This window comes from Sphaeramia orbicularis, chromosome 20, assembly GCF_902148855.1.
Source record: "Sphaeramia orbicularis chromosome 20, fSphaOr1.1, whole genome shotgun sequence".
Classification (NCBI taxonomy): Eukaryota; Metazoa; Chordata; class Actinopteri; order Kurtiformes; family Apogonidae; genus Sphaeramia; species Sphaeramia orbicularis.
Genome location: NC_043976.1, coordinates 30,051,174 through 30,079,105, shown reverse-complemented (window position 1 = coordinate 30,079,105; position 27,932 = coordinate 30,051,174). Strand labels below are relative to the sequence as shown.

Here is a 27,932-nt window from a genome sequence, read left to right as displayed (position 1 = left end):
AGCAAAATATATTTTTCTGTGTGTGTTCTCTGTTTTTTTTTTTCCCTGCGGGTTTGTAATATACAGCTGGTTGTAGTATTGAGAGTCATAGCCAGGATAAAGCTGAAATCATTGAAATGAAAGAGTCCAATAAATACATTCACATCAGGAAAAACAACTTAAGTAGGTATGTTCCTTTTATCCTCTGTGTGGCTCACTTCCTCTGTTTTCTTTAACTCCTTAGTGATTGTAGAAGCTGGTGTTACAGTGTGACAGCTCCCCCTAGTGGTGCCAACATAGACTTCAAATAAAAAAAAAACAAGCAGAGAGGACACATTACTCATCACGATTCACATTAGTTTGGAGAAAAAAAAAGCCAGTGCAGATGAAAGAAAGTGTCTGTGCTGGTCTGTTAAATTTCCCTCATCATTTCTCCTCATGGGACAACTGGGTCATCCCCACAAATCCTGCACGGGAACTAAGTGGCTCTATGGAAATGTTCTCAGTGTGAGTTCGGATTTTCTCTGCCACTTTGCTTCTCGGGGACAGCATGACAGTTTGGCGTCAGTTGCAGCCTTGGGGGGGGTGGGGGGGGTGGGGTGGGGGGGCTTAGAGCTTTGAAGCTGTTTTTTCCCAGATCAAAAGACGTCATTCAATCAGCTCTGAACCGCCACAATTGACCGTGTGATTTGTTTTTTAGTTTGTTTTTTTGCTCCTTCACATGTAAAACAATCAAATTCAAGCTAATAAAACGGGGCTGATTATGAAGCATCAGTGGGAACAAATACAGTCAGGTCAATGATTAACTCATGCACTGCAAAAATCTAAAAATCTTGTGTGTTTTTCTCATTTCTAGTCAAAATATCTCTTCACGTTTTTTTTTTGTTTTTTTTTCTCTCGGTGATATTTTGTACCTCTGTTTAAGTGCATGTTTGTGTCTCTCAAACCGTGTTACATTTGTCCAGGAGGATAGGTGCCTTGCTTTGTGACTTATTTATTTATTTTTAATTTTTTTTTTTGTTTTGTATGTGTGTTTTGTACAGGGTGGGTAAGCAAAATTTTCAATATTTTGAGGCAGGGATTGAAAGACAGTGTATGACCAATTAGTTTATTGAAAGTTGTGAGAATTTATTTGCCACAAGAAAATTGACATAATAGAAAATGTTTTTATTCTATGTGTCCTCCTTCTTTCTCAATAACTGCCTTCACACACTTCCTGAAACTTGCGCAAGTGTTCCTCAAATATTCGGGTGACAACTTCTCCCATTCTTCTTTAATAGTATCTTCCAGACTTTCTCCTAATAGTTTTGCTCATAGTCATTCTCTTCTTTCCATTATAAACAGTCTTTATGGACACTCCAACTATTTTTGAAATCTCCTTTGGTGTGACGAGTGCATTCGGCAAATCACACACTCTTTGACATTTGCTTTCCTGATTACTCATATGGGCAAAAGTTTCTGAAAAGGTATGGATAATAGTGTTAGGTATGATTATGACATCAATATATGTTTGGTTTCAAAACAATTGACGTAGTGCCTGCTGAGAAAAAACAACTAAATGTTCATTGTAAATTTTGCTTCCCCACCCTGTATATGTTCTGTTCTGTATAAAAACAACAATTCCTATTGTATAAACATTTTTCTGCACTATTGCCGTAAAAAAATTGATAAAAAAAATAACTGAAAAAAAAAATATATATATATCATCACACTTAAAATAAGACATAATCACCTATAGAATAACTTTTCAGTGAGATATAAGAACTTATTTTTAGACAACAGATCTAGAAAATCTTATTTTAAGATAGAAATATAATTTTCACTTGTTCCATTGGCAGATTTTTGGCTTAATTACCTCCACCAGGAGGTATTGTGATCACTTTGCTTTGTGTGTTTGCGTGTTTGTTTGTTTGTTAGCAGGATAACTCAAAAAGTTATGGATGGATTTTCAGGAAATTTTCAGGAAATGTTGATACTGGCACAAGGAAGAAATGATTACATTTTGGTGGTGAAGGGGGGGGGGGGGGGGGGGGGGGCAGATCTGTCTTGGTGGAGGTCTGCATTCTCCGAGTGCTTTTCTTGTTCAACATTTTTTTGCTTAATTCAAGCAAAAAAATTTGCCAATGGAATAAGTGAAAATTATCTTGGTAAGATTTCTTGAAAAACAATTTTCAAGATCCGTAGTCTAAAAATAAGTTCTTATATCTCAAAAGTTACTCTTTACGGTGATTATAGCTCATTTTTGGTTTTTAAAAAATATGGTATGTATGGCAATTTTTGAAGGTTACAATAGTTAAGATCTAATAATTAATAAGTAAATAATTTATTTTCTACTTTACATTAAATTACCATGAATTTGGTTGGTTATGATTTCTTTTTTTTTTTTTTTTTTTTTTTTTTTGGTTTAGTTTCACTTTACATTTTTGCTTGTTTGTTTGTTTGTTTGTTTGCATTTTAGTTTTTCTTTTTCCTATATTAAATGCTGGGTAACTGAATTTGTTCTGTAGGACAGGCATTAATATAAGAATTCTGCTTCTGCCTGTGCCTTTTCAGTCACTAACCTGGTGGTAATGGTTGTAGTGTTGACAGTGGTCGTATTATGTGATGGCTGAAGAAAGAAATTTATCATCATCATTATGTCTTATTTTAACCGTGATGAGATATTTTGACTAGAAATTAGAAAAAAAATACACTTGGTAAGATCTTGATTTTTGCAGGGTAAAGCTCAGTATTACTTTTGTGGTGGTTCCCAAATGCATTTTTCTCTATATTTAACCTTCCTTAAGTGATTTATCACCATTTATTGTAATATTATCTTGTGTATTTTGTGTTTTTTTCAGTGAAAATCAAGTGTTTTCCTACATTTAATTTAATAAGCATGTACATGTTCGTAAAAACTCAGAGTAAAGTTGAGCATTATTATATGAAAAACGAAGAAAAAGGGACTTTTTCAGCGAAAATATAAACAACTGACTATAAATCAAGTGTGTCCATCCACTGTCATTGCTCAAACTCCATGATGAATCAATGTTGTAGAAGATGACAGTGTTTCCACGGTAACTACGGAGCCTCTGAACGTCCAAATGGGTCATAACTGATGACCATGAAAAGACGATTAACTGTATTTTACACCAATTATTTACATGTATTGATAGGATTAATGGATTAACAGGTATTGAACACTTTAGATCAGTAGATGCTTTTAGTCACTAGTGGCTGTTTAGGTCTTTATGGATTAATTCCACTGCAAAACTCCAAAATTTGCAGCACTGTGCAAATATGTATGGTTCTGACTGTCGCTGGTTCTTTTATAATATTAGAAAGAAATGGAGAAAAGTAAATGTAGCTGAATCCAAAGGTCATTTCTATCCTTGACTTCCACTGTAAAATGAGACCTTCTTTAACAACCAGTCATCCCATATTCATAATTCAGAAAATGACACCATAAACCTACATTTACTCCTCCCCGCTATATGCAGATGAGTTTGGACGTTAATGGCGGTGAATTAAGGAGGAGTTTTACAACCGTGACCTTGTGGGAAATGTAAAATCTGGAGCCGGGGAAACAGCCACGGGGCAGAAAGATTAGATTTAGTTTATAGAGCACAAGCGCCCCTCCCTCTAATCTCCAATGTTACACTGAATGACCCGACTCATATGGGTCCTTTTTTAATTAACTGCAGACACTATTGGGGTGGCGCCAACCCAGCTCTGACGGTCAGCGCCGCGTGTTCGGAGTCAGATGTCGAAACCGCAGTAAAAAAATTCCAACGGTTCATCTGTTTTTAAGCCTTTTACTCTGATTTTAAGCGCAAAATACACTTGTCCTCTGCAAACTTTAACCCAGAAAGAGCCAATGTTACTTTTGTGGTAGTTCCATAAAGATTTTTTCTTCTATATTTAACATTTCTGAAGTGATTTATCACCTTTTACTGTAATATTAGCCTCTGTATTTTGCTTTTTTTTGTGTGTGTGTAAATCATGTATTTTCCTATATTTCATCTACAGATCATGTAGATGTTCGTGAAAACTCAGAGTAAATTCAAAGTTAATTATATCAAAACAGAGAAAAATGAAGAAAAAGTTACTTTTTCCGTAAAGATATTGCTAACTGAATATAAAAACAAGTGTCTCCATCCACTGTAATTGATCAAACTCTATGGGTTTTACTGGTGAATCAATGTTGTAGAAGATGACAGTAGTCGCTTTTCCACTGACCCTCAAATTGCGCAAATATTTTTTATTTTATGTTATTTTAATTGTATTTATTTATCTGTTTTTAAATTGCGCAAATGTAACTTGCGCCTAAACATTTACCTAATGGAAAAATGTCAACTTCACTAAAACTCTAAAAGTTTTTGTGCTAGCAAGAGGTGGTTTTTTGGGCACAGCGAAACTGGTATATCACGCAAAACTGCAATGGAAAGACCTTTTTCCGCAACTAGGGTCACTCGAATAAAAAAAACCTGATGTTTACGGACATTACAACAAGCGAAAAAGAAGAGTTTTAAAAGAAACATGCCGCGGTATGCGTGGACACACCAGGAAACTGAATCTTTTTTTTTTAGTTTAGTACGAGATAGAGGAGTGATATATAATAATAATAATGAATATACAGGGTGGGGAAGCAAAATTTACAATATTTTGAGGCAGGGATTGAAAGACAGTGTATGACCAATTAGTTTATTGAAAGTCATGAGAATTTATTTGACACAAGAAAATTGACATAATAGAAAATGTTTTTATTCTATGTGTCCTCCTTCTTTCTCAATAACTGCCTTCACACGCTTCCTGAAACTTGCGCAAGTGTTCCTTAAATATCCGGGTGACAACTTCTCCCATTCTTCTTTAATAGTATTTTTAAGAAAGTCGACATTACTGTGTGATGTTCTATTGGTAGCATGTTCTAAAACGCCCCAAATAGCAGAATCCAGAGGGTTTAGATCTGGGCTAGAAGGCGGCCATAAACATGATTCCCAAAAATTGCTAAAGTTGGATTTGTTGCTGTTGTCAACAAGTGTTTTGGTGTTCTTGTGTAAGATTTTAACTTCAAATCATATTTTACTGCATTTCTAACGCTCTTGTTGTCTGCCTTAAGTTCAATTGCCATTTTTCTCATGGATTTGGTTGGATCCTTTAGGATTTTGGATTTGAGAGCTTTAATAAAAGCTTTGGTACGTTTTTTGTCGCTTCGTCCACTTCCAGACTTTCTCGTAATAGTTTTGCTCATAGTCATTCTCTTCTTTCCATTATAAACAGTCTTTATGGACACTCCAACTATTTTTGAAATCTCCTTTGGTGTGACGAGTGCATTCAGCAAATCACACACTCTTTGACGTTTTCTTTCCTGATTACTCATATGGGCAAAAGTTTCTGAAAAGGTATGGATAATAGTGTTAGGTATGATTATGACATCAATACATGTTTGGTTTCAAAACAATTGACGTAGTGCCTGCTGAGAAAAAACAACTAAATGTTCATTGTAAATTTTGCTTCCCCACCCTGTATCTGTAAATCAACACTATATTTACGTTCATCACCGTGTTTATGAAATGATTTCTCATGTCATTTCACGATAATAAATAAACAAATCATCGCATTTGTGATGTTAACCCTTTCATGCATAGTGGTCACTACAGTGGACAGTTACTCTACAGCTTTAATCTTGTTTATTCATGGGTTTTGTTGTTTTAGTTCCATATCAACCAACACAGTGGACACTTATGCATCATCTCATAAACTGCAATTCATACCATTATTGTAACTTTGCTGTTCTTGATTGGTTCTTGAGTGGAAATCGATTGTTAATATTTATTTTTTGCATATTATCTCCATGAAGTGAGTAATAACTAGTATTAGAATATGTTAAAATGTGAGAAAACATCAGATTAGCTGCATTAAACATGGTTTCATTTCACTGTTTTCATATCGCTTTATGATATTGGGTTTTAAATACATGTTTCTTTGCTTCAAGAATAAAATTCATGGTGTAGCTGAGTGGACATTTTTGTACCTCCATGAAAAACGGGTTGATTTAAAAAAAAAAAAAAAAATCACATTGTTTTTTTTTTTTCATGCCTAAAGAGGAATAAAAACACTCAGGAAAAAAAAATCTTGATTAAGGTTCTCATAATTCATACACGAAAGGGTTAACGGAAAAACCGACATTACGCACTTCTATTTTTTCAACATTTAGTAAATATCGGTAAAGTTTTGCACAGATGTCCGATGGAAAAGCCAGTATTGTCGCTGTAATATTACAAAAAGACAATTCCAACGTGATCTGAAGTAGCGGTGGGAATTGAAGTGTTTCCATGGTAACTACAGAGCCTCTGAACGTCCAAATGGGTCATATCTGATGACCATGAACAGATAACAAACTGCATTTTACACCAATTATTTACATGTGTTGACAGAATTAGTGCATCAGCAGGTATTAAACAGTTTGTATCAGTAGATGGTTTGTGTCACCGGTGGCTGTTTGGGTTTCTATGGGTTAATTTGCAGAAACATGACAGATCTGCGAGTTCGGCCAAATTAAAACACTGACTGGAAATGTTCTGTATTTTTAGAATGTACGACCATATGTCTCCCTCTCTCTCTCTCTCTGTGTGTGTGACTTTAGCAGCACATTCTGTTGAATTTGAGAATCCTATTTCCTCTCCAAGATACACTGGAATTGATAAGTAATCCCTCCCTCTAACTTGGCTGCTTTACTTTCTAGAAGGGAACACTATTGGATCTGTCCGGGACCGAAAATCCTGTCAAACTGAATATAGATTGCGACATCCAATGTGTCCTACAAAGTGTTTATTTTTATTGGATGTATTGGATAAAGTTGTTCTTTTGGAGCTGATGGTTAATGTATCACTAAAGGTGCTTATTTTTTTTATTTTTTTATTTTAATTTTTTTAGCATTTTGACACATACTTGCAAGTGGTTATCAAAAGTTCGGAAATACCTATTGTTTTAAGATAAGATATAAGACTTTATTGATCCCACCATGGGGAATTTACACAGTTGACAGCAGCAAACACCAAAATAAAGTGCAGGGAAGACAGGCTATATAGAAGACAATATAACAATGTAAAACAATATAAAAAGAAAAAAAAAAAGAAAAATCTGCTATGTATATAAGCATTTATATACATTTAGATTTAGAATATTTAGATGTATTGTTTGCATATAACTATTTATATGTGACAAACTAAACAATTTAACATTATGCAGATTTATTATAACCATACGAACATATAAATGTGCAGATATTAACTTATTTGTCACTTTAACCCATAAAGACCCAGTGGTACTTTTGCGGTAGGTCCCAAATGATGTTTTTCTCTTTATTTAACATTTCTTAAGTGATTTGTCACCATTTATTATTAAAATAATCAACTGTATTTTGTATTTTTCCAGTGAAAATCAGGTATTTTCTGATATTTAATGTACTGATCATATAGATGTTCATAAAATCTCAGATTTAACTTGAGGGTTATTATATCAAAAACAGAGAAAACTAAAGAAAAAGTGACTTTTTCAGCAAATCTATCATTAACTGAAGATCAAATAAGTGCCTCCATCCAACTCCATGGGTTTTATTGGTGAATCAGAGTTGTCGGGGTGATTCTACGGTAACTACGGAGCCTCCGAACATCCGAATGGGTCATACCTGATGACCATGAAAAGATGAAAAACTACATTTTATACCAATTATTTACATGCATTGATATGATTAATGTATCAATAGGTATTATACATTTTAGATCAGCAGATGGTTTTTTGTTTTTGTTTTTCAACTTTTTATTTATTCCACTCATATAAAACACATGGAGATGTACAAAAATCATACCAGCCTCAGTCTATAAATCACTCGATCCATATCAAATTATTTTCACTTATAACTACTTATACTACGCCTTTTACATATAGGTCAAAAACATGTCAAGATCATATATATTTTATACAGATACCAACAACATTCTTGAAATCTGACTTCTAATATTCCACCAGTAGAAATAAATGTATTTGCAAAACCAAAATAGGTGCTACTGAGGAAAAGAAATGGAATAAAATAATTGAGTAACAAAAAAACAAAAAAACAACAAAAAAAAAAGCAATATTAAAAACAAAAAGAGGTATTTAGAGCTCTTGTATCGCTTGAATTATTGGTTTCCATCTTCTCTCAAATTTTTCTAGTTTCAGTTGTAACCTTGCACTAGTTTCTTCCATAATAACAACCTTTTTTACTTTGTCTATCCATTGCGTTATGTTGGGGGTGTGTGGTTTCAGCCAGTTAATTGTGATCATTTTCTTTGCTATTAAAAGTAAGACTTTCAATAAAAAGCTACAATCTCTGTCTATCAGATCTTCAGGTAATAATTTACAAGTATATACAGGGTTAAATCAAGATGTAGGTCAATACCAAGAAATGTTTTTATTTCTGTTTTAGCAGATGGTTTTAATCGTTGGTGGATGTTTGGGTCTTTATGGGTTACTACAATAACAGTAGCTGTAAAGAATATGTGGAAAACTTTAGTATGAGGACACTGGCAACCCTTCGTGCTCAGTTCAGTTTGTTGCACATATACTATTTTTTTTCTATGTGTCCTATATTAGATTACGCCAAGAAAAGTGGTGATGTTAGAAGAATTTAGTTTGTCTCCTTCAGTAAAAAGTACTGAAACTATACTGTGAAGTTATGCAGGACTTGTACTTGTAGGGGAGTAAAAAGTCAAAGTGCAGTCAACCAAAAGTACTTCTGCAAACTGAAAAGTAAAATTATTAATCATGCAGAAAATCATCAAAGTATGATTTTTATTCACACGTCCCTGCTTCATTAGTGTAAAGTCTTTGAAATATGACTCCGATACAATTTGTGACATTTATATGCTTTTAGTTAGCTTCTCCGAAACACTCCATTACATCTTTTCTTGCTCTCTGTTTTTACTCTCCATTCTGTTTCTTCTGCAGGCCAAACCAAAACATCTCAAGAGTGCCCCGTTGAGCCGCATTACGTAATAAATTCCCATTATGTAATAAAAGTTCAAAATGTAATAAGAATGTCACGCCATCTTGTAATAAAGCCGCATTATGTAATAAACTGACGCATTTTGTAATAAACTACCTCAATGCATTATGTAGTAAATTTTTTCGCATTATGTAGTAAGTTATTACAATTTGAGAAATTTATTACAAAATGCACTTGACACATTTTTATTTTTCAGGAAAATGTAATAACATGGTTCATTACGTAATAACGACACTCAAGTAGATTTTTTTTCCCCTCTTTAATTGAAGTAGCCCTGCAGATTAGTAGTTGTAGTAGTGGTAATGATAGCCTACCTATTAGCATTACATTTGCAATTAGTACACACACTCCAACATGCACACACAAAGTAGAAAGTGCTGATGTTGAACAATAAATGGCTTTATTTCTAAACAGAACCTTTTTAAGGCAAATGAAAATATTTTGATCAATATAAGGTGTCTATGCCAGTTGAAAAAAAAAAAAAAAAAAAAACCTCAGCAAAGTGTCTTTAACAATCTAAACAACATTTCTGGATATAAAAAAAGAGCTAAACCGTCACACACCTTTGGAGGCTAACTTATAACTAAAATGTATTTTGCCGATAAACACACACTAATCAGTGCCAAACACGTGTCTAAATGACTAAATGTGTCAAGTGCATTTTGTAATAAATTTCTCAAATTGTAATAACTTACTACATAATGCGAAAAAATTTACTACATAATGCATTGAGGTAGTTTATTACAGAATGTGTCAGTTTATTACATAATGCGGCTTTATTACAAGATGACGTGACATTCTTATTACATTTTGAACTTTTATTACAAAATGGGAATTTATTACATAATGCGGCTCAACATGCCCCCTTTATGAGAAAGCTATAACACGGTGCTTGCCAACCTTTTTTGACTTGTGACCCCATTTTAACATTACAGTTTCTGGCGACCCCAGACATACAAAATGGAGACTTTTTTTTTTTTTTGCTGAAATTAATTTGTTTTTGATCATGTAATAGTTTGCTGTACTATATTGCAAATAAACGTTAATTTTAGATGACATTTAGTCTATATAATGTATATTATTCCGGACGGAGGCAGTAAATCCAGGTGTAGATTACTGCACAAAGGTAGGATTTGATTTTCCTTGGTCAGGATATGTACAGTCAGTCCAGCTTGGATTTACAAGGCTGACAATTAATACTGAACAAACAAGAACTCAAACTATGAATTATGAAAGAGCTGCAGCATCTGAAACTGACCACAATGAACATTTGACAGATAAACAGAACCACAGTGCTTCAGTTTCAGCTTCACAGTTTGTCATGTCTTTTATGGATTGTGATCGTCTCTCTCAATTCACCATATATTTTTAATAGTAAGTTTTTGTTTTTATCAATTACTAGAAATTTCAGACGACCCCAGTTGAATTCCAGGCGACCCCATGTAGGGTCTCGACCCCAAGGTTGAAAAACACTGCTATAACATAACATGAACATTACAATTAGTATGTTATGTTCACTATTGTACACGTTTAAGGCCTTAACTTTACAGTATTCCGATGGTTTCCTCCAGTGAAGAGCTGCGACAAATCTCATTCTATAATAAACCAAAAAAAGGCATGAATTCCATTATGACTGTTGCGATCACAGTCTGTAACCCTCACTTCCTGAGTCAGATGTGTTTGTTTGGCCTCTATCCAGCGATTCCCTGCAGCTTTGTCCATCAAACACAATGAACATATGGAAACAAATAGCTATTTTTACAGTCAGTGTTGTAGGCCTGAAACCGTTCTTATATTGTCCATCTGTAAAGATTCGCTGCCAATACATGGGATAAAAACATTTCTCACCAGCAGCCAAAATATGTGTGATTTGCCTGTTTTGCCAAACTCAAAGGCACAGACTTGTATTTGCATGATCAGTCAATCATTTGCCAGTGGATTTTTTTTTTAATTTTTTTTTTTACACTGAATCAGTTTTTTGTGTCATTTTTGGCAGCAAAAATATTAAAAATCTAAACGGTTTTTGTTACTGTGTTGCTAGAATTTCATGAATGTACCAAAAATCCAATTATTGTGATGGAAATTATTGTAAAGTACTTAATAATAGTAAATATCACATACAATAGGAATTTTAACCTGAGATTGTAGATATGTTTTTGTTGTTGTTGATTCTTTTCTTATAATGAAAATGCTCGATGCTGTACACATTTCATTTAATGTAAGCAGTGGATCAAGGGAAATGGATCAGCAAAAAATAAGCTTTTGTTTCTAGCCTGTTCCTTTTATGGTTTTTATGTTTATTATAATTATTGTACCATGTGCAATGATTAACGTACAAACCAAAATAAACCATTCATTCATTCAATATAATATCACATAGTCGCAGAAAACATTATTGAACTACCCCTTGTTTTCTTCAATTTCTTGTTCATGTTAATGCCTGGTACAACTAAAGGTACATTTGTTTGGACAAATATAATGATAACAACAAAAATAGCTCATCAGAGTTTAATTTCAGAGCTGATATCTATCCATTTTCCATGTGTTTCTTGATAATAACCAAAATCACTTCAGTTCTTACATCAATATCTATGGCATTGTACTGACAAAAACAGTGCTTTTAGGCATTCCATGTTTTCTTTTCTGTCTGTTTTAGTCACATGATACACACAGGAGTTAGTACTTGATGACTTTTGATGGTCTAATAATTTTTTCCGTGATGGTAAAATATATAGATATATTCTTTTTCTCTCTCTTTCGGGTCAATAATGTCTCTTTGGATTGTAAAACCTGTTGACCACCATTTAGGACAGAGGTCTCATTGCAATAAATCTGATTCATCACTACATATGGTTTACTAAATCAGAACAGCAATACAATTTCATGTCATTTGTAACAGATTTTGGCCACTTTTGCTTCCGTGTAACTAGTAATTCTGTATTGAAAACACCTAAAGTTTTTATTCCATTAAATCAGGGGTGTCAAACTCATTTTGCTCCAGGGGCCATATTTAGCCCAATTTGATCTCAAGTGGGCCAGACCAGTAAAATAATGACTTAATAACCAATAAATAATGTCAAATCCAAGTTTTCTTTTTGTTTTAGTACAAAAAAAAACCTTAATTAAACTATGAAAATATTTACATTTCACAAAAAAGATGTGAATAACCTGAAAAAAACAGAAATTTCATTTGAAAAATTTGTGCAGTTTTAACAATATTATGCCTCGATTTATTATTTATACATGTACATTACACACAGTGTCACATAAACATTTGGTAACAGGCAGAAAATTGTTAAAATTTTGGAGTTTGGAACTAAAATTTAAACAATTTTTCTACAGTATTCCATCTCTTATTATTATTAACACAACTCCAGATCACAGTGGATCCATAAATGCACAAACATTTAGTAACAGGCAGAATATTGTTAAAATTGCACATTTGGGGTTGTTCATCTTTGTTTTTATTTACGTATTTATTTGCATTCTATTGTGAAAGACTAGTTTTGTAACTGTAAATATTTTCACAGTGTAATGTTATTTTTTTCACTTCAATTTTTTCCACATAATTTTTCACAGAGAAAATTTGGAGTTGTCATTATTTATGGGTTTATTGTGTTGTTATTTTTACTGGAGATCACATTGTTCTGTATGTGGAACCTGAACCAAAATGATTTTTGACAACCTGGGCTGTTCAGGTTCATTTTTACACTTTCATCCCACGGGCCGGAATGGAACCTTTAGCGGGCCAGATTTGGCCCCCGGGCCGCATGTTTGACACCTGTGCATTAAAACCTCTTGACTAATTCTGTCACCTCATTGATTGAATCTGAATATATGAGCACTATCAGATGTGGAAATAGAGTGTGAATTATACAGGGTGGGGAAGCAAAATTTACAATGAACATTTAGTTGTTTTTTCTCAGCAGGCACTACGTCAATTGTTTTGAAACCAAACATATATTGATGTCATAATCATACCTAACACTATTATCCATACCTTTTCAGAAACTTTTGCCCATATGAGTAATCAGGAAAGCAAACGTCAAAGAGTGTGTGATTTGCTGAATGCACTCGTCACACCAAAGGAGATTTCAAAAATAGTTGGAGTGTCCATAAAGACTGTTTATAATGGAAAGAAGAGAATGACTATGAGCAAAACTATTACGAGAAAGTCTGGAAGATACTATTAAAGAAGAATGGGAGAAGTTGTCACCCGGATATTTGAGGAACACTTGCGCAAGTTTCAGGAAGCGTGTGAAGGCAGTTATTGAGAAAGAAGGAGGACACATAGAATAAAAACATTTTCTATTATGTACATTTTCTTGTGGCAAATAAATTGTCATGACTTTCAATAAACTAATTGGTCATACACTGTCTTTCAATCCCTGCCTCAAAATATTGTAAATTTTGCTTCCCCACCCTGTATAAGATAGCAGACAGAGTAGAATAATTCCCTTATTTCCTAAATTTCTTTGCCACTGCTGTTTTTAGACAGTAAAGTAAATGTGATTTTCTTGGGGACTCAAGATAGTGTCTGCTAAGGTATTATTTTGGGGACAGAGATGAATATAGTGAACAGTATTAGGACACATTGTTCAAGTTGCAATGGTTTGATGTTCCCTAGTGTAGATTTAACGGGTCTAAGATCAGACCTGAAGCCCTGGAACAATACACGTAACAAACTTGCTTCCCCTCAATGATTATTTATAATGCTGTGTTTAGAATGAAGAATGTTTACAAGGCAGAAGACAACAGATCTCACCTAAGAGAATGATGATACATAGGAGGATGGCAATCAGAGCTCCTGTGCTGAGGCCCACGGGGAGAAAGATGGCCTCTGCGCTGCAAGTTAGCAGGGAACCGTCTGATTCGCAGCCGCATACACGGATGGTTAGGGTGCCTGTGCTGCTCTTGGGTGGGTAGCCATTATCTTCAATCACCACAGGCAGAAAGTAGATCTCCTGTAAACGCCGCCTGAAGCCGCTCCGTTTTGTCACTATCCCGGCTGTGTTGTCTAGAAGAAAATAAAACAAACCCAGGTTTTGATTTGTCTTTAAAGTTAGCGTTTATACCTTTTGTGAAAGTTGTACATTTGATGGAGGTTAAACGTATTTGCGGTGCCTTGTCGAGAGAATCAAAATGCATGCAACAACATCTGCTACGTCTTCGCTGAAGCTTTGAAAACCCCATGTGAAGTCAGATTAAAGACATTTTGCAAATTTGTATGGAAAGGCCTAAAGAAGTGGGGCAAGTACATATTCCTTGATCTGCGCAGGTTACAACGTGTTTTGACCGAAGCGAAAAAAGAAAATATTCAACTCCGTGTATAACATTACATCAATCAGACAAGCCTCTGAGCTACAAGTCTGAAGAAGATAAAACTTTTCAGTGTGTGATAACTCTTTATGTTTGATATGAAATCCTCTCCAAATGTGCCTGTCTGAATGCGATGAGGAACTGCAACGTATCAAAGACTTGTCTTATCAAAGCTCTTGCCATTTTTACACCGCTCACTTTAAAAAGCCGACAGAGCCTCGACCACACCCCGGTACGTCGTTCGCCGAAACACCGCGAAGCATTTTCCCATCTACCTACGCTGCGAGAACTACCAGGATCTGTAGCGATTGTGTTATCTCTTTGCGCAGGCAGCGTCACACCAGAGAAACAGCAGATTAGCAATGATAGATAATAGATAAAAAAAAAAAGAAAGAAAAGCGTACAAAAAAAAGGGAACAAGTCGGGAAGACAGGCAGAGGTGTGAGGACGGGGATTGGAATGGAGGTCGACAATGTGTACAAGAGAGAGGGGACATGTCAGGTTTGGACTTGCCCGGCTCTGTCTGCTGGAGCTAGACTGTCTGACCCCTGTCAAGCCAGGTTTGTTTCACTGACGGTACCCAGCACTTCTTCTTGACAGGAGGTCAGGCATTTTAGCACACCTTGCATGTTGTGTTCGACCGGGATTTTGTTTGTGCCCCCTTGCTCTCTCTCTCTCTCTCTCTCTCTCTCTCTCTTGCTGAACCTGTCCGAGGCGCCCGTGGTGTTTGTATTCCCTGTCCCTGCCTATCAGATCTTGCTTTGTATCTGGAGAGCGTGCTCATGAGGCTCCCGGCAGTCGGGGGAAACCACAAGACGGTGGCGACGGCGGCGTGTCCGAAAGGTAAAACCGGATCAGAGGTTCGGACCGGGGCTTGTCAAGGATGGTGAATGCATTCGTTTTTTTCCTGGCCTCATCCTGCCGTGTCCTACTTTTCATTACCCGTCTTTCTGGTTGGACTTCAAAGGGCTGGGGCAGAGCAAGCTGCAAAGTGTCATTGATGCCCTTATCGGGAGACAACCTCTGACCACATGTGTTTAAGTTAATTTTAGCCCCGAGACATGACAGTCTTCAAAGCTTCCTCCAGAACACAACCAGCTAATTATTCACCTCAACTGAATTCTGTTACCATGAATAAACAAATAAGGTTGGAGCAGCATGAATATGTTTAGAATAAATATTACTAACAATATTTAGCTACAGGTAAAATAATGGAAGCCAGAATGCACCTTTAACCCTTTCATACATACTGGTCACTACAGTGGGCAGCTATTCTCCAGCTGTTCTCTTATATATTCATGGGTTTTGTTGTTTCAGTTCCATATCAGCCGACACAGTGGACGCTTATGCATCATCCCATAATACATTATAATCCATACCATTACTGAGACTTTGCAGATCAGGTTTTTGCTATACTATGTTGCAAGTAAACATTAATTTTAGACGACACTTAGTCTATATAATGTATATTATTATGGACGGAGGCAGAAAAGCCAGGTGTAGATTACTGCACAAAGTGAGAATTTGATTTTCCTTGGTCAGGATATGTACAGTCACTCCAGCTTGGATTTACAAGGCTGACAATTAATACTGAACAAACAAGAACTCAAACTATGAATTATGAAAGAGCTGCAGCATCTGAAACTGACCACAATGAACATTTGACAGAGAAACAGAACCACAGTGCTTCAGTTTCAGATTCACAGTTTGTCATGTCTTTTATGGATTGGGATTGTCTCTCTCAACTCACCATATATTTTTTATTAGTAAGGTTTTTTTTGTTTTTGTTTTTTTTTTTTTTTTCAATTACTAGAAATTTCAGGTGACCCCATTTGAATTCCAGGTGACACCAAGGTTGAAAAACACTGTTAGCTCCTCTGAGAAAGGAGGAAATTGGGATTATTTAAAATAAATTAAGTGGCACCAAATGAAGAATTGTAATACAAATTTGGACAGAAAAGGTTAGTTCTGAGTGATATGGTCTAAAACAGTGGTTTCCAACCTTTTTTGGTTCATGACCTCATTTTAACGTCACAAATTTCTGGCAACCCCAGACATTGAAAACAGAAACTTTTTTTTTGCTAAAATTTGTTTTTAATCATGTAGTTTGTGATACTACGTTACAAATAAACATTATTTTTTGACGACATTTATTCTATATAAAGTATATTACTATGGATGGAGGCAATAAAGCCAGGTGTAGATTACTGCACGAAGTGAGAATTAGATTTTCCTTGGTCAGGATATGTACAGTCAGTCCAGCTTGGATTTACAAGGCTGACAATTAATACTGAACAAACAAGAACTCAAACTATGAATTATGAAAGAGCTGCAGCATCTGAAACTGACCACAATGAACATTTGACAGATAAACAGAACCACAGTGCTGCAGTTTCAGTTTCACAGTGTGTCTTGTCTTTTATGGATTGTGACTATCTTTGTCAACTCACCATATATTTTTTTAGTAAGTTTTTTTTTTTTTTTTTTCAGTTACTAGAAATTCCAGGTGACCCCAAAGTTGAAAACACCGTGTTAGCTCCTCTGAGAAAGGAGGAAATTAGGATAATTGAAAATAAATGAATATGCAAGTGATACCAAATGAAGAATTATAACACAGATTTGGACAAAAAAAATGTTAGTACTGAGTGATATGGTCTAAAATCTCATAATAATAGTATGTTTTTTGTGTTGCTGTTTATTCTCCTTCCTCGTCCTTTTGTGTTTCTCTCTCTGCAGGTGTGAAGAGGCGGGCTGAAGAGCTACACCTGCTTCCAGTTACCCTCATCCTCCACCAGTATATAAGCCTGGTCAGCCCACCACCACTCTGACAGGAGATACAGCTGGATTCAGATGTCTTTCCGGCTTGTCACTGTGAACTCCAACCTCCTGTTTTTGGTTTTCCCCACCCCTCTGCGATAACCTCCAGACCTCCCCTGCTACAGCCGTCTCCTCTCCATCTGTGTTTTTTTTTTTTTTTTTGTCTGGATAATAAATCCCCAGTAGAACTCGGCTTTCAACCTCTGCTTTTTGAATCATATTAAATACACCTTAGGCTCAGACCGTCACAAAACAATGGTCAAAATCATGATCAACATAAATCTCATTGTTTTTTTTTTTTCCAATTTAGAGTCTCATTCTTGGTCCGGTGTGATTTTTTTTTCTTGTCTTTTTTTTTGTGTTTGAAGGGTTGTATTTTGCTAAACCCATTTTTATTTGTGTTTGGTACATTTATTGGTGTATTTGGGGACCCTAATAGTTCATAAAGTTTGAATTTGAACCTTCCAGGTGCTGCAAAGCTATCTTTATTTGGGTGCTTCTTTGAAACTGGTCCCTAAAAATAGGAGGGGCTAAAAATTCAAACCAGAAGTAGAATAATGTTATGAAGCACTTTGGGTCTATTTAAAAAAAAAAAAAAAAAACTGAGATAAAAGAGAAACTATTCTTAAGCTAAAACACATTTTTATATTATTTTACATTATATTGAGTACAAAAATCTGCATGTAACACGTTCAAAAGGACACGAAAATTATGCACTACTATTTTTTTTCTTTTTTTTTTCAATATCATTTCATTCTCTCACAGGTACATTTTGGGAACTGAACTTATTATACAAGGCAAGGCGTTTCAAAAAATGACCACTGTTGCAAAATCATTCGCGATTTATATGCGTTTAACTGGGCAGGTTCTGCATGTAACACCAGTGGACACAATGGGTTACATACAAAACCTAGAATGTTTATGCATTTGGCAGACGCTTTTTTCCAAAGCGACTTACAGGGGAAAACCAATTAAATCACTCAAACAATCAAATTTATTTATATAGCGCCAGATCACAAAAAAGTTATCTCATGACACTTTATATATAGAGTTGGTCAAAACCAGACTCTAAGCCAATTTACAGAAAATAAATTCTCATTCTCAGAGAATGAGAGTGAGATTCATGAAAAACCCACATGTTTGGGTTAGAAAAACCACTTGGATCAAATTTAACAGTGTCTATTTATAGCGGTATATAAGACCATTTTAAGCCATGTTTTCCAGATAAAATGCACTGATACCTAGGTAGATTTTCATGTCCCAGTTTTGGTCCTAATGAAATGTTTGCCAAATAATTTTATTTAATTAACATTTTTAAACTTAACTAAAGTGTCAATGACAAAATTCAGAAAAATATCCTCAATTCAGCAAAACTTTAAAAAAATAATTTATATATTTTTTTCCTTTTATGCTAAGTGTAAATTCACAGACGGGGAATGAAAACAACACTGAACAAGTCTTTTTTGCATCTTCCAGATATTCCGGTAAACTGTGAAACCATATCTGGTATGACAGGTTGTGTTGACTGATGCTGAATGACTCCTATGTCTCATCCATGAAAAGGGACATCACAGCATTTTAGACGGAACACAGCAACAGAATTTACTGCTTCTTCTGTTCTGTTTATTCACATCCTGGCCATGAGCCGATGACACAACACAGCCTACATTAATCGCTCAAAAGTTTATGGAAATCAACACAATTTGCATATTTGTCTGAAAGTTTGCTTCACCTTTTTTTAAAGCAACTCTGTTTGTGTAAACAAAATAAACCCTGAAGGCAAACGATTTTAATAATTTGAAAATGTTATTGGCATAATGACCCTGATGTCCAAGGAAAATGATTATGATACGATGTAAAAATAGTGATGTCAAGATGTTAACATTTGGTTACATTAACTGCCTGATGGTTCATTCAGGTCATAAAATGGATTCGATTTAACAGGAGAAATACTGACAGAGGTCTGTACTCAGACTGCTCTTCTACTTGTTTATGTTCTATCTTTTTCATGCTGTGTGGAAATAGCAAAGATACAAACTGTCTTTTCTGGTGCCATTTTTATTAAAAAATGTTGGTTGTGTAATGGAGTTGATGTATAGAATGTGTGATTCCACTTGCCATGTCTCACACTGTTATTGTATTAATTACAATTTCATTTTATGGTCATTGAACGCTGCACCCCTGCTGAGTAGGGTCGTGTATCCCAGGGAGATGGCAACAGTTTTGCAGTGCTGTCTGCCTGGTACGTACACACACTGTCAATCCCATCATTATTTTACATTATTTATCTTAATTTCATATTCAAGTGGTTGTTTTACATTATATTTGTGTAACATTTAGCTCCCTATTGTTTAACCATATTCTTGTATGATAGTGACAATGTTTTTACTTATTTGTTCATAGCATGAAAAACACAAGGAGTGTTAGCTAACTTGCACTTTTTTATTTTAGCTTAACAGTGTGAGAACATGTTCGGGTTTTACAAATGAAACTGACTGCATAACCTTCTGCCAGGAATGTGTTGTATCTACTTTATGTTCATTTTAAAACTAAATGGAACCGTTTTGCTGTGCTGTCTACCTACTTCACAGTGTGAGAACATGTTCGGGCATCACTAATGAGACTGATTATATACTCTTCTGCCAGAAATAACCGGTCAGTGTCTGAAGTGGTTCGGTTTCTGGCACGAACACAACCACTACAGTTGCACGGCAGCAAAATGCACTTCAGGAACTAAGCAAAAATAAAATGATCTACTATGAAACTGTACATTCCCATACTCTATTTTCACTGGTTTTTGCTCACTGGATGACTCTTACCTTCAATGATGCAGTGCTCACACTAGTTGCTTTTTCATTGACCCTCAAATGGGGCGAATATAACTTGCGCGTAAAAATGTGCCCAATGGGAAACAACAATTTCACCAAAACGCTCGATTTTTTTGATGAAAAGTTTTCGCACTGGCAAGAGGTGGTTTTTCTGGCATAGTGCAATTGGTATATCACAAAAAAACTGCAACGAAAAGACTTTTTTTTTCTGCAACTAGTCGCGTGAACAAAAAAGGATGCTGATGGATGTTACAATAAGCGAAGAAGAAGAGTTTTAAAAGAAACATGCCGCGGTATGTGTGGACACACCAGGAAACCAAATCATTTTTGAATTTAGTATGAGATAGAGGGGTAATTGATGATGATGATGATGATGATGATAATAATAATAATAATGATAATAATAATGATAATAATAATAATAATAATAATAATTATAATAATAACTAGAAGAACTCGGAGAGCGCAGACCTCCGCCAAGGCTGATCAGTGGGCCCCCCCGTGGGCCCCCCCACCCCCGATCACCACCAAAATTTAATAATTTCTTCCTTATCCCATTTCCAACAAACCCCGAAAATTTCATCCAAATCTCTCCATAACTTTTTGAGTTATGTTGCACACTAACGGACAGACAAACAAACAAACAAACAAACCCTGGCAAAAACATAACCTCCTTGGCGGAGGTAATCAGTGGGATATTTGTGTTTGTCACCATGTTCATGGAATGACTTCTCGTGCCATCTTGCCATAATAAATATACAAATCAGGTGGAAGGAACCTGTCCCACCCTCTTTTGGACACTGGGTCAGAGAGGTGATCTCCAACCTTAAACTCGAAAAAATCCGATATACATTATGTGGATCTGAACAGAAGTTTCATAAAGTGTGGAAATCTTTTTTAATCTTCTTTGACAATCCTATGACGCATGTACAAGGCCCTTAACAAGTCAAGATGTATTTGTATGTAACACCTTGATATGTCACTTTATTTATATTTACAGTGCCATATTGTATATGCATATAGATTAGTGACAGCAAGGGGTTTGGGAGGGTTAAGTGGGTTTTGTTAGATTTTTTTTTTTTAATATGTTTGAATACCTGTGTGTCTTCTGTATTTGGAAATTTAATAAGTATATCTAAACAGATAAATGTACAAATCGTCTCATTTCTGATTTAATGGAAAAACCGACATTACGCACTTCTGTTTTTTCGACATTCGGTAAAGTTTTGCACAGATATCCAATGGAAAAGCCACTATTTTCGCTGTGATATTACGATAAGACAAACCCGAAGTGATCCGAAGCATTACAAATACATAAATACTCTGTAATCTGTATTAAAAATGAAACAAATTACCTGCGTCTCTGTGAATACTGTTTATTTTCCTCAGCCATTTTGCTATAATGCCAACATTTGTCCATTCTGAAGACGTTATCCATGCAGACTGTGCTGATGAAGCTGCACAAACTGTGGTGATATCTTCAACCCATTTCATTTTACAGCCTTAAAAAATCTATCAGCCCTATTACACTGTATTGATTTACACTGTCCCCACAGAGTGCTCTTGTCAGAATAAAAGAATACTTACTTCCAAAGTCCCGGATGGTGAAATTCTTGTTTTTTCCATCTTCCTTCAGTGATTTGAAGGAGAATTGCTGTCCTGCAGAGGGTAGATCCTGGTCTTTTGCACCAAAGGTTTGGATCACCTGTGGAAAAGATAAGAAAAATAAAAAGTCTGATTAAAAATGGAGGTTTCAAGTTCAGTGTTCATTGTTTGTATTTGGATTTCTACAGTTGAATCTTTTTGTTTTGATGAGTTTCTCTTTAATGGAAGATTTAATTAGTGATGGAACATAACTAAGTGCAGTGTTAATTCAACACACTTTCAGTTTTATGCTACTTTATACATCTACTCCCCTACATACAAGACATAAACATCACTTTTTACATCACTATGCTCATTTCACAGTACTATGTAAAATTCCTACAAGCTAAACATTAGATTTGTTGGTTTACTAAAGTTCTAATGACCACACGTGCATTTCTTAGACTACATTCAGACAGCAGGTCTTAATGCACAAGTTGGATTTTTTGGGTGAAATCCGATTTTTTTTTTTTTTTTTTTTTTTTTTTTTGAGTATGAACTGAATGTGATCCTGAAGTGACCTGCATGCGAAAAAAGTCCTGACATAATACGCGACCACACAAACACTGTTTATGGAAGTGACACTCCTGGGACGCAGAATTGTGACGTTTGTCGCATTTTAATGATGTAAAGGTCGGATAAATGCGACCTGGCCGTTCAGACTGAAGTCACATTGCAAAATATCAGATACATAACAGAAAAAAATTAAATGTTATTCGGCACCATACAATATTTCAGCCTTATATCTCCATTAGTTTTTGAGATGTTGGGCTTTGAAAATGGAGTGTGACACATATTTTACTGTAAAAGAGTGGTAGCGAAAAACAAAGTTCAATATTTGTTCGACATTTGAATATTCATGATAGATGTATGAAAGTTTACATACAGGATGTCTTTAACCCTTTCATGCATAGTGGTCACTACAGTGGACAGCTGTTCAAAGGGGTTTTCTTATATACTTATGGATTTTGTTGTTTTATTTCCACATCAGCCAACACAGTGGACGCTTATGTATCGTCTTACATACTGTAATTCATACCATTACTGTAAATTTGCTGTTCTAGATAAATCTGATCTGCAGTAACATGTTTGACTGTAAAAATAAAAAAAGCCAATTGTTATTACACTGTAATTAACAGTTTTGTTTAGGGATGTTCGATAATATTGGCCCACCGATATTATCGGCCCGATATTGGCATAAAAATGTAATATCGGTGAATATCGTTATTGTTTTTTTTGCCTATCATTAAAACCGATAAAATAATGCCTTGATTTCGCCGGCATTTACCGACGTGTAAATGAAGCATTGTTTGTAGCTGAAAGAAATGTGCAGTTTTCAAAATTGCACAGTAGAGTTGCCACACTGTAATAGACTCATGGAGGGAGGGAGAGAAAATAAATAAATATGGCATTTTTTTCCACAACTTAAGTTGAAGTATGTATTCTTTGCACAGACAGTGTTTACATTTTGAAAGCCTTGTTGCATTTGAGAATGCATCCAATGGGGCATCACAATAAAATTAGGCGTGATGTGTTAATTCCATGACAGGAGATATGTGATGTTACCTAAAATTAGTTTAATATCCCACATATATCGGCAGCGGTATCGGTAGATATCGGAATCGGAAATTAAGCGTTGGACAATATCGGCATTTCAGTTTTTGGCAAAAAAGCCAATATCGGACATCCCTAGTTTTGTTTTGTTTTGTTGCATATTATCTACATGCAGGTATTGTTAAAATGTGAGAAAACATCAAATTAGCAGCATTAAAAATGTTTTTACCTCATAGTATATCAGTAAATACTTGTTTCTTTGCTTCTAAAATTAAATACATGGTGTCCAGCTGAGTGGACATTTTTGTAATTCCATGAAAAATAGGTTCATTTAAAAAAAAATTCAGTCACATTGTTTTTTTTTTTTCTTCATGCCTATAGAGGAATAAAAACACTCAAGAAAAAAATCTTGACTGAGGTTCTCATAATTCGTGCATGAAAGGGTTAACTTCTGTAAAAAAAAAAAAAAGTATCCACAATTGCATATTTGGTAAATTAAAGCTTGCTGAAATTGTAATTTTTTTGCTTTGTTATTCAGAACTAAATTGCTTTGGAAATTCTCAAAAAGTGTAAAGTAAATTAGAGATGTTCAGTCATGAGATTTCAGTTGAATTGACCTATGTATGATGCAACATTATACATATACAGTTGTGGAAAAAATTATTAGACCACCCTTGTTTTCTTCAATTTCTTGTTCATTTTAATGCCTGGTACAACTAAAGGTACATTTCTTTGGACAAATATAATAATAACAACAAAAATAGCTCATAATAGTTTAATTTCAGAGCTGATTATCCATTTTTCATGTTTTCTTGATAATAACCAAAATCACTTCAGTTCTTACATCAATATCTATGGCATTGTACTGACAAAAACAGTGCTTTTAGACATTCCATATTTTCTTTTCTGTCTGTTTTAGTCACATGATACACACAGGAGTTAGTACTCGATTGCATAACCATTGTTTTTAATGACTTTTGATGGTCTAATAATTTTTTCCGCATCTGTATACATACTAATATATACCTAGTACTGCCAAAGAAAACATGAATTTGTTCTTGAACGTATTTCTTAGTGGTAAAATCAAATAATATTGTATTTTACATTAAAATCATGCATTGGAGAGGGGCATTCTGCATAACTTTTGATATTTTAAAGTACACTTTTTCAGTATTTCTGTATATTTTCAAATGCAGTGCTTTTTCGGCAGTAAAAGATCTGAATATTTCCTCCCTGTTTTGTTCAACACTGAATAATAACCTCAACAAACTCTTGAACTGATTGCGCGTCAGACTTGTCGGCACTAAAAACAAGGCAGCGAACTGATCTGTGAGTAGTTCTGATACATTCGCGGAGCATTTGAGTGATACCCTGCTAAAATATTTAAAGGTTATTTGACAAACTGCTGCTAGATGAAGGGTCAAAAAGCGGAACGTGGTGTTACATAATACTTAAATGAAAAAGAACAGGACTCAGGCTCATTCCACATTCAAGACACAATGAAAGAGAGGGAAAAAAAAAACCAAAAACTGGATAACAGCTTTTCACACTTCAACAAACTGATGTTGTTGTGTAACGGAGTTTTCTGCAGCAAACACTTTCTGCTTTCGACCTGCTGAACACCGACTGCTGATTCAGCCGCCTCGGTGCAGACTGCTGTCAGCTTTCGCCTTTTTCTTTTCCCTAAACGTCTCTGAGGTTTGTCTGCAGTCGGCTGTCCTGCCAGGCCAGCTGTGCGGCCAGACTGCTGCTCTTCGCTCCTGGGATTTGACCTGCTGATGATCTGATACCTCACCCCTGGACACCCCCCCCCCCCCCCCCCCCCCCCCCGCCATATCAGGTCAACTAATCACCTCTCACCTTGCTACATCACCTCACCCCTGTTCTTCCCTCTCTCTCTCTCTCTCTCTCTCTTTCCGTCTTCCACCTTCCCCCACCAGGTGTGATGATTGCTCTGTTGCCTCCCACAGCAGCTGTCCAATTCACACTATTGATTGTCTGTGATCAAATAGGCTTAATGATGAATAAACACGAAGCTGCAACAATTATTGAGCATTACTATTATAGTTATTCTTAATAAATCAAAGCTAATGGCCGTAATGACAGCCTGGTATTTTTAAAATGACATATTGTGCCACTGCATGATGTATGAAAGGCGGGTGAAATATGAGGTAGCGGGAGAAATGTTGTCATATTGGAAGGCACATGCAAATAAGTGCAATGGAAACAGATTCGGCACATTATGATTAGATGTGTCATACTGTGTGTACATACAGGGGTTGGACAAAATAATGGAAACACCTTCACCTCAAGATGATAATGCCCCAATCCATACAGCTGGAATTATTAAAGAATGGCATGAGGAACATTCTAATGAAGTTGAGCATCTCGTATGGCCGGCACAGTCCCCAGACCTCAACATTATTGAGCATTTATGGTCAGTTTTAGAGATTCAAGTAAGACGTCGATTTCCACCGCCATCGTCTCTAAAAGAGTTGGAGGGTATTCTAACTGAAGAATGGCTTAAAATTCCTTTGGAAACAATTCACAAGTTGTATGAATCAATACCTCGGAGAATTGAGGCTGTAATTGCCGCAAAAGGCGGACCTACACCATATTAAATTATATTTTGTTGATTTTTTAAGGTGTTTCCATTATTTTGTCCAACCCCTGTACATGCATCAATACTACAAAATGATCTTCCAGGATTATTTCTGGACCTGCTGCGGTGGTCATGCCTCTTCCCTGCCTTCATCATCACCACTCACTTATCCTCAACTGCCTCCATGCGTCTCCCCCTTCTCCCCCAGTCTCTATCTCTATCGCTCTCTCTTTTTCTCTTTCTTTACCCTCTCTCTTTAACCCCAACTGGTCAAGGCAGACGGCCATCCTCCAGGAGTCTGGGTCTGCTCAAGGTTTCTGCTGTTAAAGGGGAGTTTTTCCTCGCCACTGTCACCAGTCACAAGTGTTTGCTCCTGGAGGATTCTATTGGGTTTCTGTAAATTGGCTTAGAGTCTGGTTTTGACCAACTCTATATATAAAGTGTCATGAGATAACGTTTTTAGTGATCTGGCATTATATAAATAAAATTAGATTGATTGAGTGATTTAATTGGTTTTCCCCTGTAAGTCGCTTTGGAAAAAAGCGTCTGCCAAATGCATAAACATAAACATAAATGAAACGGCATATTAACCCTGTAAAGCCTGAACCATTAAATTATTGACAGAAAAGTCCAGTTCTTTGAAACTGGAGCCTTTATTGGTCCTTCTGAACCACCCAATTTTTTTTTTTTTTTCAAATATCAATTTCCATGTATGAGTTTCAATTTTGTATCATATTTGATACATTGGGTCTCAATGCTCAAATATTTTTTTATTTTTGAACCAAAAAAACATAATATAACACAAACATGTCTAACAAATTGGTAATTCCTTCTCAAAATTACCAAAGTTCTGCCTCCTTCCTCATTAATGACAGTCTTGTAGTGTCACTGGAAAGGCCTCTGGTGAAGGAATTCCTCCCCCCTGGTGGATTTTCTGTGTATTGCATGTATCTAATTGTATACATCAGGTTTTTCCAAGAAAACAAATATGACACTGATCATGTAGAGGGCCTCAAAACTCATGTATCAAATATGATACATTTGGCGTTATAAGGTTAAATGGGAAACGCTGAAGAAATGACCTTGTATATGAGGAGCTCCAGAATGGAACCTCAGTACAGACACCAAGATACGATACGAAATACAACTTTTAATTGCAATCTTGGATGAAACAGTGCTGATGATAATGTTGAACCTATTCACATAAATGTATCAAACTGAAGCATACACTGCAAATTATTTGGTTCTCACCAAGATAAAAAAAACAAAAACAAAACAACAACTTAGATTTAGAAGTGTTGGATAATTTACCTTGTTTTAAGAGTTAATTTTTTTAAGTCTTCATACATCTGTAGACATGCTTATTTTTAGATTTAACAATCTTAAGAATAGAAAGAAATCTTGTCAAGTGCTGCGTGTACAGATTTTTCACCTGTTTTGAGTACCTTTTTCCTCAGATTTAGTGTTTTTATCTTGTTTTTAGACACTCCTTTTTTGCAGCGTAAACTTGCATTTTAGTTTGCAGAGTTTCTGAGAATTCACATAAAACTTTGTGAGACATATGGATAAAAATACGCCTGCGTTCATGAGAAATTAATGATGTTTTATTTTTCGTCAAACCATGAATATTTAAAATCAAATAAAAAAGTATTTCATATCCATATCTCTTAATACATTCACATGATAGTGTTTTAAATCTGTTGTGGTTTTTCTTCCACCATTTGTAACAAATTATCGATAATATTTTGTTTATAGTTAGAATTACAGAAAGATGTCAATGCTTATTTATTTATTTAGGCATGTGTCCACAAAACTTAAGAAAACACACAATTTTAGTCGATAATGTAACAGTTCAGGGTAGTGGACATCATGAATCTGTGATAATATTCTGGTCTTTCGTGGACAATAATGTCTCAACCATCAGAAAAGAAAGGGAACATATAAATGCATGTTTTTGGGCTGCCAGTGGAGTAATTATCACTAATATTTACATCTGCATTGTACTTTGACTAACTGTCAACTGTAATGGATGTAATGCAGAAAAGGCTACTCCTCATCCTCATGATGCACATCATTTTACAGCCTTAACCCATAAAGACCCAGTGCTACTTTCGAATCAGTTCCCAATTGAATTTTTCTCTAGATTTAACCTTTCTTAAGT

General features: G+C 35.4%; 1 protein-coding gene across 1 annotated transcript in view; it reads right to left on the bottom strand.

Moving 5' to 3' along the window:
• The window catches only part of LOC115411554 (cadherin-12-like), a 316,867-nt gene that overhangs the window by 3,144 nt on the left and 285,791 nt on the right, over positions 1-27,932 (bottom strand). The window contains exons 10-11 of the mRNA XM_030123742.1: positions 21,559-21,676; positions 13,773-14,024 (exon numbers count right to left, since the gene is read on the bottom strand). Coding sequence (XP_029979602.1) covers positions 13,773-14,024; positions 21,559-21,676 — 370 coding nt within the window. The remainder of the gene's footprint in view (positions 1-13,772; positions 14,025-21,558; positions 21,677-27,932) is intronic.